The sequence below is a fragment of the Prunus avium genome, chromosome 1 (assembly GCF_965620075.1).
Source record: "Prunus avium chromosome 1, drPruAviu1.hap1.1, whole genome shotgun sequence".
In the NCBI taxonomy this organism is placed as follows: Eukaryota; Viridiplantae; Streptophyta; class Magnoliopsida; order Rosales; family Rosaceae; genus Prunus; species Prunus avium.
In genome coordinates, this window is record NC_142284.1 from 41,890,752 (window position 1) to 41,903,381 (window position 12,630).

Below are 12,630 nucleotides of genomic sequence, written 5' to 3' on the forward strand. Positions count from 1 at the left end.
TAATCAACAGTGCCCAGTGATGAAACAAGCATGTTACAATCAAATCACAAACATTTGAGCTTCGAATATGTCTGAATTAAATTTCATTTTCTTTACTCAACTTCATGAAAGCCTTTTTCGGGTATAAATTCAGAGACCATTTCAGTCAAAAACCCAAAAGTACTGCTCTACTAGGAACATTGACCTTTTTTGGGTGGAGGGGAGCATTGACAAAGATTCTTATGAGAAGAAAACAAAGTGCGACTGCTAAAGGGCTACAAAGAGGTAGGAGGTGCACAAAAAACAAATGAGAAGAATATTCCATTTGGGAAAACTTTACATACACATGAATATTAGATTCCATGGATTTTTGTACAAAAGAAACACCGGATATCAAAATTGCCTGTGCTTCAAAGAAAAAGTTGCCTTGCATCGAAACTTGGCTGCCAACCTCAAAACTTAGCCCTCACAAGGGCTGTACTGAATTTACATCTTAAGGGGTTAAAAGAATTATCCGTCACTGGCCACTAGCCACTAGCCACTAGCTGGCCCCTTTTGCTCATCCCTCGTCTTGTAATCCCCCATGCCTTCATCAAATATCTCTTCAATCATACTCCATGTGGGTAGTACATCAACACCTTTCATGGCGTCTAATGGGAACCTGGCATCCCAGACTTTAGCATCACAAGGCTCCAACAAATACGCATGACCCACTACATCACTTGATGCATCAGGTTGGCCATGCAAGCATTTGCTACGATCGTTCCTAAATCCAGTGACTTGTAAAGCAGATCCTGCAGCCCCAGCATCAATTCGATCACAAGAGTCATGCATATTGGACTGAAACTCGAAAGACACGCATGAGTCATCTTGGAAATCAAATTCCTCCCTGGTACACCCTGAAGTTTTTTCCCCATGCTGACCTACAATGTCAAATTTGCCATCATCAACTGACTTGAGCATGTATGATTCCATATTATCTATCCCACCATCTACTTCGCTGGAATCTCCTTTAACATGTCCCCCATCACCATCACCATCACTCCCGTCATCATCAACATCATCATCATCACTATCATCTTCATCAGAGTAATCCTCTTCACGGCCTACATGATCATCTTGATAAATACGAGACTCAATAACAGAGTCTTCATCATATTCAGCAACTCTCCTGTCAATGGAACCTCCATTGTCTCCATGCCACTCATCATCATCACTATCTATTTCTAGTATATTAGATCTGTTCTGAACAGCCCGCCTGCGAAGCATGAACACATTAAAATAATAGCTGACCAGTTCTCTTTTACTTCGAGAAGGGAACACTACAGACAACTGCTTCCAGAAATTCCTCCCCACTGATGCAGGATTGGAGTAAACAACCTCAAGGAAGGTCTCCTCTTCTTCTTCACTCCACCTTCGTGCCACTTCCTCCCCCATGTCACAAAACCCCAGCTTCACAAACTTTTCATTTCCAAGGGTTCTTCTAAGCTCTTCCCGTGCGTCCATGACATGCTTTTGCACACACCTGACTGTCCCTGGGTCCAGGCAGCTACAATCTGTTCTACCAAGTCCAACCTTATCACACTTAAGTGCTGACAGGTTTGAGTCAGGCATTGGAATGACAGAAGTCCCTAAAAGCTTTTCCTCACTGGCATTATTAACAACCTTTTCTGATTCCAAGAAATGCAAGGAAAAGCGGTTCAGATTACTCTCATCTGTCTGATCCAAACATTTAACGCGTCCAGTCCATGTCGGGATACGGGCCTGATGATCTGGTCCAACAGGAACTGGTTTTCTTGGAGAGCGATCCGCCAAAGAAGAATAAACATCTTTGAAAGGAACAAATGTTCTCCTGGGGAAGTCAAATTCGAAATCCCCTGCAGGAGGCGAATAAGCATCTGGTCTAGGACCAACATCTTCTTCACGACAACTCCTGGTGGTCAATGAGAAGGGAGCACCAATAACCTTGTTGACAGGTGTTGAATTTTCATTAACAGTATATTTTTCAAGCACCTCGAGCCATTGAGATTTACCAACCACATGCCCATCCTCACCTGTCTCATGCAAAATAAGATTAGATTTCAATGTGAATAAGTCAAAGCATTTGTGGTTGCCAGTTCAAAACCAGGCCATATTATCTACACAAAGCAAGCCATGAAAGTGGTTAACACCAGAATTTTCTTTACCTGAAACATAGGTTTTTCTTGGTGCACCATAACAAGAAACAGCATCTGAAAATGGAGCAAGCTTATCACTGAATTCAAGCTGTCTCGGGTGCTTAAAAGGAAGCTCCTGGAAGTCCACATCATCAAAGGGCCTTTTGAATCCCATGTTAACCTGAACCCAAGACAATTAAGATCTATGACAGATTTGAATAATGTATGACAATACCTACAACAATACTACTTATTTCATTAGTAACAAAAATGCTACTTCTGTCATAAAAGATTGTCCAAAGCGAAGAACTCAACCCATTAATGTTGCTAATCCAAAACAACCACAACACCTCATAACTTGCTTTTGAATAATTCACTTAATCCAAACATCAGCATATCTTCATTTAAAAACAGGCCATTTATCTCTCTAAAAAAAAAGGGGGCCGTTTAAACCATTTCACTTTATCCAAACACCTCAAACTCCAATGTGAGGTAATCGAAAAACTAACATAAAGTTTTGAACAATATAAATTTTTGTTTTTTTGGTTGGAGAACAATATCAATATTTAAGCTCAGTAATATTTCCATTCAATTAAATTCATTTTTCAGCATAAGATAATAATGATAAATGATAGGGTAAATACTAACAATGAGATTTTACCTCAACAAATTCTTCAGATTCAAAACTCAGGTGAGTATCACTGGAAGAACAAAAGGAAAGGCAGACGGCTTACGTAATACAATTGCACGCTGAACTATCAACAAAAGCCGATGTATCGGTCTTAGGAATCGTATCCCTAATCCAATTTGACCAAATAAAAGAGCTGAAATTTTTTCAGAAACCCTAACCCTAGATTTTCAATTCACTAGCGAAACCGATAAATTATTGACCAAACGCAAACGAAATAGCCATATGGAGGTGACCGGAACAAAACCCCTATGATAATTTACACAAAAAGAACCTCTGGCAAGACGAACTCTACGAAACCCTAGAAATTCGATGCGGTCGAAAAATTTACAAAATTAGGACTAAATTCGAGAGGGCAAAGTAAGAAAAACAAAATTAGAACCTAGAAACGTAACGGATTGGAAGAATAGAGAGCGAAAGGGGCCGATTCAAAGTTCTAACCCTAGAATTTTGCGACACCAAGGGTTGGGTCGAATTTGGGATTAATCAACAGAGAAGACTCGGAATTAAGCAAACAGATGGCCGATTCAACGATTATGTGAAGAAATTAGGCGAAATCTGGAAAAAATTTAGGTCGATCTGCTTGGGTTCCAATCGAAAGAGGTAGACGATGAAAGATAAAAGGGTACGGTTCGTGCTTTTTTGTAAAGGAAACGGCCCGGATATTAAAAAAAAAACCGGGTTAATCTGATACCGGGAGATAGCGTTGATATGGGCTGGACCCTATATAAGCCAAAAGGGACTGAAGCCGGCTATTGTGGAACTGAATTTACGATAAAGTCCCCACTCTAAAAGGTAATGGTTGAAAAAAAAAAAAATTAATTTTCCAAGGCAGGATCCTGAATTACAAACGGAACCTTTTTAACTGCACTACAATTTATTTTTTAACTTTTCCTAGTTAGCATTTTTCGGTTTAATACTCATATTATACATATATAATATATGTATATATTTTATTCGTACTTTCCATATTCCATATTTCACTAACTAAAAAAACAAAATCTATTTTAACTTTTAAAATATTTTTGCTTGCCAAGCATTACCCTTACGTTAATTTTTATTGGATAACTGTGATTCGATATATAATAAATCTCAAAAATAAAATTAATTCAACAGTAATTAACATGGAGGCAAAAAATCAAATAAATAAATAATGTTAGGTAATAAAATTAGGGTCAGTGATCTTGTAATTAAAAGGATAAAAACCCATTGTTGAATGCTGCATTGAAGAGAATTTTATCATTTCTTGCATCTACTTTGTTCCGTGAAAAATTATCATATGCTTCATAGACCACTTAAGTTGTTCATCAAGCGTTTAAGCATGCATTCAGCTTATTTTGGAAAATTGCCCAAACAGACTTCAATTGAGTCCCTTTCTTTCTTGTTCTGGAAAAAAAGATTCAGTCCACTCCAAATGTCCATAAACAACAACATTTTAAGAACAAACCTTTTTACCGTACAACTAGCTATTACTTTTTAGGAAGATGATAAAAGAAACTTGTATGCATTGAAATGGCAACTAAAATGTTTGATCATATTTCAACATTCTGAATCCATAATGCAACACCAGTTTCAGTCAAAAACAGAGTTCAGCATAATGCTGCTGCTCCTGTTGCAGTGCCACTCTGAACTGGAATCTTTCCCGCCATGCCCCTCAAGGATCCATTGATGGAAAAAATGTTGTCTCATGTGAAGCTTGAGGAGGGATGTTGTAGTAATGAAATGGTGCAGATTGGTCTTGTTGAAATTGGTTGTGCTGTTGGGAGACGACTGCTTGAGGCAACAAGCCACCATGAGCTGCTGCCTGCGGCCTAGCTTCATCGGTGCCCTGTAATTCCTATCTAGGTGCTTGGGGCCTTGCCCAATTTCACTTCAATCTCAAACCCTTTATCACTAGTTTATTACAGAGCTCTTCTGCAACCTTTTTTTTTTTTTTTTTTTTTTGGTCAATGTAATTCTATTCAAATAAATTGAAAAGGATTACAGGAGGTGAAGGAAAACCGAAACACTAGCAAAACAAACAAACAAACAAACAAAGGGCCAAACAGTAAAGTACATAACAGACAGAGAAGGCCCAAAAACAAAAGCCCAAATTGAAAAACAGAAAACCCTAGATCTGAGCAAAAGCCACAGCCGCGCCACCCAAAGACCACCTGCTGCAACACCATCGCAAATCCGCAATCACCGAGAAAGAGTAACTGGTAACAACACATACCAAACGTCCAGGCGGAAGATGGGGGGGAACTAGCCACCCGCACAAAACGTGCTCCCATAATCCAAGGGACAAGACTCACAAGCCACCGATAGATACCGCCACCGAAAGAGATCGACGGAAGTTGTACCCACAGAGCTGAGGAGCAAAGGGTGGTGATTGAGAACCAACAATAAAGGGTAGCCGCTGGCCAAAGGAGAGAGAACTGTAGAGGGGATAAAAGACTCAGATCTGAGACATAGCTCCGAGAAAATGCACTCATGGGGAGTGGGAGGAGCTGACGACTCACAAGTAGGGGAGGAGGCAAAGAAGAGAAGACAAGAAACACAAACAAACAGAAAAAGTAAAAAACTCTCACTGAGGAGATGATGAACTCTCACAAGGGAGAGAGGAGACTCTCACAGAGAGGAGAGAGGAAAGTAGGGACTTGTCACTTGTACAAAGAGAAACCAGGGGAGGAAGTGAGGAGGAACCAAGACCTCCTCCCCCAGTGCAGCGCCAAAGGGTGTTTTGCTCTTCTGCAACCTTCTCTTGTAAAATTTCCAATATCAACCGCTCATGTTTGCAGTACAATCCTCTGCAAATCTCCCACTTTGACATCGATATGGGTGAGTGCTGAGCTAGAGCCAGAAACAATTTCTGCAAATCCCTGCAGTTCATTTTATTTTATTATTATTGATGCTTCTTTTATTTCCTCTCCATGAACCGTGTCATGTATTTCTTGTGTTCAAATATACACGAGTGTTCCCATAGGTATGTTGTACGTATATGAATGTGCCAATGGTGTAGGTATGTTGTTTTTTTTTTTGGGCAGAATAGTGTAGGTATGTTGTATGTATAGGGTTTGTTGGCCTGATATTAATAGGAAAACAGAAATTCTAAAAGAAAAAAGGAATCCTAATTAACCACCATATCTAAATTGGGTAACTTATTAGTATCCTTTTATGCTAAGCGGATTTGATCTTTTTCTAAAATCCTTTGAAATTGTTTTCTGATACGATAATAAAAAACCGGATTTCACTAAAATTCTTATACAAGACAATAGAAAATAAACCAAATATATTAACTTTTAAACCGTCAAATTCATAGAAACTGTCCATTAATTAGATATTAATTATTTTAACCTTGACCATTTATCTCGTTTTATCTGAAGGGAAAGCCAAAGTAATGGTAAAGCAAGAAGTTGAACAACCGACTTAAGTGGCTGCAAATTACTGTTGACGGAACAATTAAAAAAAATATAAATTTAATAATAACAATTTCATAAAAATTATAACAATCAAATATATAATAAACTTACATAGAATTCATGTAAATTACTTTTCGCTCAAGCCAACTTTCCAACCGGAGTTTCTGTGAGCAAATACTTTTGGCACATGTATATTATATATCTATCCATCTCATTTTAAGGGGACAATGCTATCGCTATAAAGTAACTGAAGTAATGGTCTTCCGTAGGGTTCTGCCTTAAACCCAGGCCAAACAAAATCAAATATTCTATGTCGTTTGCTCTTCATATTATAAAGATATAATTGGAGTGGAGAGTCGACAACTTCCATCATTATCGCTAGCTCACCTGTGTGGATTGTGCCCAAAACTTCACTGCAAATTGTTTTTTCCGGCATCTCACTAAAAGTAATAGTCTCCTTAACCCACACCAGGTTTTGGTAGTCTTTCAAAATCCATAAAATTATCCTGTCATATTCCCACCGGTTCGCAATATCCACAGCCACACATCCTCCCACCTCAATTATGCTTGGAAAATTTTCATTATAGTCAACAAACCCTTGAGCACAATCTTCAGGTAGTGGCACCACGCTGAAGCTCTCCTTCTCAACGTCAAATACCAGAATGTCTTTTTCTCTCTTATCGATCCAGTGTATGGCCCCATTGATGCACACACTGTCAGTAATTGCGGCCACATCCCATATTTTAAAAGGAAGGTCAACGTTGCCCGCTGCAGGGTCTACCTGCAATGGCCTCCACGAAGAATCCTGACCTAGCGTGAATGCGTTGAACGGAAAATTTGATTTTCGAAAGTTGATGAGCTGGAGAACCTTATACTCATTGGTAAGTGGACTGAAGCCAAAGTGATAAACTACTACTGCATTGTGCTTGACATGGGGAAGTTGAATGGACTCTCTAGTGGTAGGGTTAAGTATGAAAACTGGGCCACCATAACTAGAGGATGCACAAACCAAGCCATGGACGCTTTGCACTCCATCATATCTATAAAGTTGAAGAGCTTCAAATCGACTCAGGTATGAAAGTTCGGCGACGGGTGTTGGAATTAGAACCCTGTTATTATTATTATTAGAGGAATGCTATTCACAATCGCTCAAAAGCGATTCTCATCGAACTCGCTATCCACGTGTCTCTCTGCTGATGGTTTCCAAGTTGGGCAATAAAATAGTATTACCAACGTTATCTCTCCTCTTTCTTTTATTCTCTTCTTTTTTTTTCCTTTCTTTCTCTCTTCTCTCCCTGTTTCCTATTTTTCCCCTTCGTTTATCCTCTCTCTCTCCTCCTCCTGTTTTTTCTTCTTCTTCCTCTTTATTTCTCTCTTCTCTCTCTGTCTTTTTTTTTTCTCCGACGTTTCCCCCTTCTCTTTCTCTCCTCTTTCTTTTTTTTCTTCTTCTACCCCTGACTGGGTTGGTACGGTTTCTCTATCCATTTTTGTCTATAATCGCACCACAGGCAAAAAATTTGGATTTTTGTCTATCCATTTTTTCTTCTTCTTCTTCCTCTTTATTTCTCTCTTCTCGCTGTCTCTATTTTTTTTCTTCCGCGTTTCCCCCTCTCTGTTTTTTTTCCTTCTTCTAAGTAAAACGAGTACGGCCAACCAGCAAGAAGAATTTTGCACCTCATGAACAACCCAACTGTACGAAGAAGAAACTTGCTACAGATGTTCACTCAATTTTATTTTTTTAACAAAGCTCGCTTAATTTTTTTACGGCCTTTATTCGTTCTATATATATATAAATTTTGTGATATAAGTTTAGCAGAAAGTTCTGCAGTGAGGAGGGCGGGCCATCGATGGGTGAAATCCAAAATTTTTGCCTGTAGTGCGATTATAGACAAAAATGGATAGAGAAACCGCACCAAGCCAGTCAGAGGTAGAATAAGAAAAAAAAGAAAGCGGAGAGAAAGAGAAGGGGGAACGAAGGGGAAAAATAGGAAACAGGGAGAGAAGAGAGAAAGGAAGGAAAAAAAGAGAAGAGAAAGAAAAAAAAGAAAGAGGAGAGAAAGAGAAGGGGGAACGAAGGGGAAAAATAGGAAACAGGGAGAGAAGAGAGAAAGGAAGGAAAAAAAGAGAAGAGAAAGAAAAAAAAGAAAGAGGAGAGAAAGAGAAGGGGGAAACGTCGGAGAAAAAAAAAAGACAGAGAGAAGAGAGAAATAAAGAGGAAGAAGAAGAAAAAACAGAAGGAGGAGGAGAGAGAGAGGATAAACGAAGGGGAAAAATAGGAAACAGGGAGAGAAGAGAGAAAGAAAGGAAAAAAAAAGAAGAGAATAAAAGAAAGAGGAGAGAGAACGTTGGTAATACTATTTTATTGCCCAACTTGGAAACCATCAGCAGAGAGACACGTGGATAGCGAGTTCGATGAGAATCGCTTTTGAGCGATTGTGAATAGCATTCCTCTTATTATTATTATTCCCTCCTCCTTGTTGCTCTTTCTCCTCTATTTTTGAGGAGAAGAAGCGGTTTTGCTTTTGGAAAAGGAAGTTAGTGGTGCTCTTGTTTCTGTCGTTCCAGAAGTCGGCGACAAAGGAAGGACTGCAGATGAAGGAGGACCAAGACTTGCATACGCACCTGCACTGCATCATCAGATCCTTTGGTGGTAGCCGTGGGAGTATATGGGAGAATATGATTTCGGTTGGGAGCTCCGGGCTCAAATTTAACAATTTCCTTTTACGACCTTCTCTGGCCATCGAAAGACCTGAATATAGTACGCTACGCTAAGAGGCAGAAAAGAAACCCAGAGATGCTAATATATACGTGCTTTTTAAAAGAAAAGCAGAGATGCTATACTTTCGGTGGTTTGTAATTGTTGGCTTGGCATTTATAGGAAAACAGAATAACAATCCAAAAGACAGAAAGGAATCCTAGCCATATCTGAATTAATATCCTAGTGGGGGAGGGAGGTGGTGTAATTGGCGGGGAGGCGTTTGGGTTGTTTAGGGAATTAGACAATATTCGACCAAACAAAAAAACAGATTTAATGCCCTTTATTATTATTAGTACGACTATAACTTATATTTCTCCTCAAATATATTGAAGTGTGGCATTACCATAACTTATATTACTCCTCCAAGGTTCTTCGGATTCTGAGCATGCATTACATTGCCAAATTCATCATATTCTGCTAACACACACAAAAACAACATAGTTAAATTCAAGATTTACAACTAAATACAAATGCAATCGGGTCAATGCACTACATTTACATAATCCGAATTTGAAATGAGAGAAATTACCAGAGCAAAAAGAGGAAAAACAATTGTACACTTCCGCAATGATGAAATCTCCTGAAGTAAAACAATCATTTTTTCACGAATGGTTTTTGGCAAACAAGTAGCCGTTGGTCACTGCCATTCTGAAGGTCGATCACCCTTGCTTCCCAACGTATTTGTGTAGCAAACATGCGCGCCATCTCAATAGCTCCCACTTTATCACAGAGAACAACAAATCCCTGCCAACCGGCCATAATTCATGTCTCAAAACGGGATTTCATCACAAAACACCAAAATATAGAAGAAGGTTATAATTCTTTGCATTAGAAAATATCACAAAATTGACTTGTTGAGGCCTTGATCGTCGCATGCCAAGATGGCAAGCAATATTATTTAAGAAATAAAGAGAAAAAAACAAGATTTGTATCAGTTGACAACTTACAAAATGAAGTTTGATTTCCAAAGGTGGATTATAAAATCAATATTAGGAACAAAAGAAGGAAAGACAGACAACAGACTTATTCATCTTACTTTGCATCTTGCAGTATAGAAATATAAAATAAGCAAGGGGGAAATAAAAGTACCTCAGGTTGCAGAATCCGATCCATCTCCAAGAATAAATCCATCATGCTGCGCCTCTCTGAAGACAGATGTGAGAGCAGCCCATTCGCATGCAGCAAATCATAGGTTCCAGGATATGTAGGGAACGGTTCACACCTGTACCAACAGATAGATCACAACTATGACTCTACCTCAAAAATTAAATTCCAGTAACATAGACTTGCAGGCACACATGTATAGAAAGGGAAAGAAAATAGGATATAAAGAGCACAAATGAGTCCTAGCTTTTTTAAATTCAAATTTTTTCAACCTTAGTTAGAGTTAGTCATTCTCAAATTTTTTTTGCCTTCCAAAAAACACAGTGCATCTGAGCTACACTGAAAGAAGCTTCAAATATCAAGTTAGCCAGCAGAGTTTCTGAAGGAACTGAAACCAACGACTTACCAGTCATGCAAAACACCAGCAAAACCTTGATCTAGTATGAGAGGAAGTGTATAGGGAGCATTGACAGGCACGAGATTCATCACCCAAACTGATCTTCTTTCCTCCAGAAAAGCAGCATTTAAACCCCCATAGTGAGCACTCATATCCATCACATTGCGTATCATGTTTAATGGAGATAATGGGTCTTCATCACCTGGTCTCTTCGGATGGTCAGAGAAAATCAAGGGTGTAAGCAAAGACCAATAGTTTTTCAGAGCTGATCTCCAAATCTGTAAGTCCTCAAAGAAATCGTCAGGCTGAACTCCTGCAAAAATAAAAGGGTATCAATATGCTGGCAGAGCACCATGAAGTGAAGTGTAGAACTGAATGATCATGGCAGAGATACAACCATAAAGATTTTAATGCATTCGGAAGTTGGAACCAACCACACTCTCCCTAAGAGAGAGAAGACCCAAAAAAAAAAAAAAGATGATGGAATAGTACTTTCCATGAATTTCAAGCTCATCTGAGTTCAACTGATGGGGCCTCGAGGACCTATTTCGGATTGGAGTCCAGCGTTTGTTGGTGGTCCCACTTATACATGATACAAGAGGCTTATAATATGACTGAACATCATGCCCTTCATTACAAAGTGGTATAGCACCCTGCTTGCTACAATAAAGAACGGAAAGAAGAACATTACTAGGCTTCTTTTTCAAAGGAAGAGGAAAATAAGTGGGGCTCTTTGAATACACTAATGCAATGGCGCAAGTCAATACCAAAGCTTTAAACAGTACTGAATTTTCAAATATCAAACTAACAACTCTTTCACAAGAGACCGAGGCAACGTTTAACTATCCTCACCGAGATGTATTGCAATCAGAATCCACAGTTTTCTGCCACATAAAAGTTTCATATTGCGGAGCTTTAGAATCCAACAGATCTTCCGGGTCGATTCCTCCATTGGTGTCAACATGCTATTCTTCATGCTCAATGAACTTCCATATGGCTGGGTTGCGGATGAGGTCAAAACAAAGTAGTCGCCAGGCTTGAGTGCCCAGTCAACTTCTAAAAGCAACATCCAATCTGATTCATGAATTAATTATGGTTACATGAGAGGAAGTGTATTCAAAAAAGCATAAGACAACTCATCCTCTAAGGTTATTAGCATTAGAGAGATAGAGGGACTACTCAACCCCAAAGGAAGCCCAAAATGTAAGAAATATGCCTAATAAAGTCCAAATTACCTTTTTTGTCCCAAACAATACCACATTGAGCACAGTGAACCATTTCAAAGGACAATGCTGGATATGGAAGCTGTCTTGTAATAAAGTTTCCAATCATTGCTGAAGACCTCTCTCAAGGGTCAACGGAACTTGACTGCCAGTTGCCTCATATGCCGCAATACAAACAGACATTACATTTAGTGATACTAAATGAGCTCCAAAGCTACCAAAACTGCAACCAATATCTAGTACAGTTTGCACCTGTAGTTTTAACATAGAAATAATTAAAATATATAATGCAAAGGATAGTTCAGATGTTACATTTATCACAAATATGAAGCAGAAGTTGCATTTTTTTTGCTTCCAGCATAAACCTAAATTTTGGACTATGAGAGAACAAAAGATAAAGTCCCCATTGACTCTATTTATTATTATGGTAAATCAGTGTATCAAGATGTCAATCTGAGATCTTATTTTGGTTCAATACGTCCACCTACGAGACTGACCTTTGGCTTTTGTCTCGGTACGTGTATTATAATAAATTTTCCCATACGTATTTAATACACTCTGGCCTCTTTGAAATCTAACAGTAACCATGCCCTAGAAAGTAACAGCAGATAATCATAACTGTAATTCACAAAGAAGGCTTACACCGGCTTGAAGAAATTGAGAATCATCATTTAAACGTAGCATCTTCGCAATTTGAAGAGAATAATCCTCGACAACATAAAAAATCAAACCATCCTCAGAGTGAAAGGCAATTTTATTTTCTTCTAGTAACATCAACCTGAATAAATTGTAAAGAAGTTAAAGAATGACTCTGCACAGAAATAATTATTCACACACAAACGAAAAGAAAAGAAAACACTGAAACTAATACAATTTGCATAGAGTCGAGAAATTTAAATGTTGTAATCACTGGTGAAGATAAAA

General features: G+C 38.6%; 3 protein-coding genes across 6 annotated transcripts; all 3 read right to left on the reverse strand.

Moving 5' to 3' along the window:
* Window positions 1-267: 267 nt before the first annotated feature.
* LOC110751397 (uncharacterized) lies at window positions 268-3,519 on the reverse strand. Its single transcript, XM_021951862.2, has 3 exons — window positions 2,797-3,519; window positions 2,166-2,316; window positions 268-2,033 (listed from the first exon to the last, which is right to left on the reverse strand). The coding sequence occupies exons 2-3, from the start codon at window positions 2,308-2,310 to the stop codon at window positions 514-516; spliced, it is 1,665 nt and encodes a 554-aa protein (XP_021807554.1). The 5' UTR covers window positions 2,311-2,316; window positions 2,797-3,519; the 3' UTR covers window positions 268-513.
* A 2,775-nt stretch (window positions 3,520-6,294) lies between these two features.
* Window positions 6,295-7,709, reverse strand: LOC110751342 (F-box protein At1g52495-like). The gene is made up of 2 exons (XM_088248621.1): window positions 7,677-7,709; window positions 6,295-7,359 (listed from the first exon to the last, which is right to left on the reverse strand). Exons 1-2 carry the CDS (start codon window positions 7,707-7,709, stop codon window positions 6,436-6,438), a joined length of 957 nt encoding a protein of 318 aa, XP_088104747.1. The 3' UTR covers window positions 6,295-6,435.
* A 1,362-nt stretch (window positions 7,710-9,071) lies between these two features.
* Window positions 9,072-11,955, reverse strand: LOC110751311 (putative methyltransferase PMT5). Of its 4 annotated transcripts, none has more exons than XM_088256021.1 (6): window positions 11,719-11,955; window positions 11,336-11,557; window positions 10,493-10,796; window positions 10,072-10,204; window positions 9,512-9,726; window positions 9,072-9,396 (listed from the first exon to the last, which is right to left on the reverse strand). In XM_088256021.1, the coding sequence occupies exons 1-5, from the start codon at window positions 11,813-11,815 to the stop codon at window positions 9,577-9,579; spliced, it is 906 nt and encodes a 301-aa protein (XP_088112147.1). In that variant the 5' UTR covers window positions 11,816-11,955; the 3' UTR covers window positions 9,072-9,396; window positions 9,512-9,576. The 4 variants fall into 4 exon arrangements, with proteins under 4 accessions (XP_088112147.1, XP_088112149.1, XP_088112143.1 ...); XM_088256023.1 differs by lacking the exon at window positions 11,719-11,955 and adding an exon at window positions 10,978-11,143 and having other exon boundaries at window positions 10,493-10,794; window positions 11,336-11,525; XM_088256017.1 differs by lacking the exons at window positions 11,336-11,557; window positions 11,719-11,955 and adding an exon at window positions 10,978-11,143 and having other exon boundaries at window positions 10,493-10,794.
* Between the last annotated feature and the right edge of the window lie 675 nt (window positions 11,956-12,630).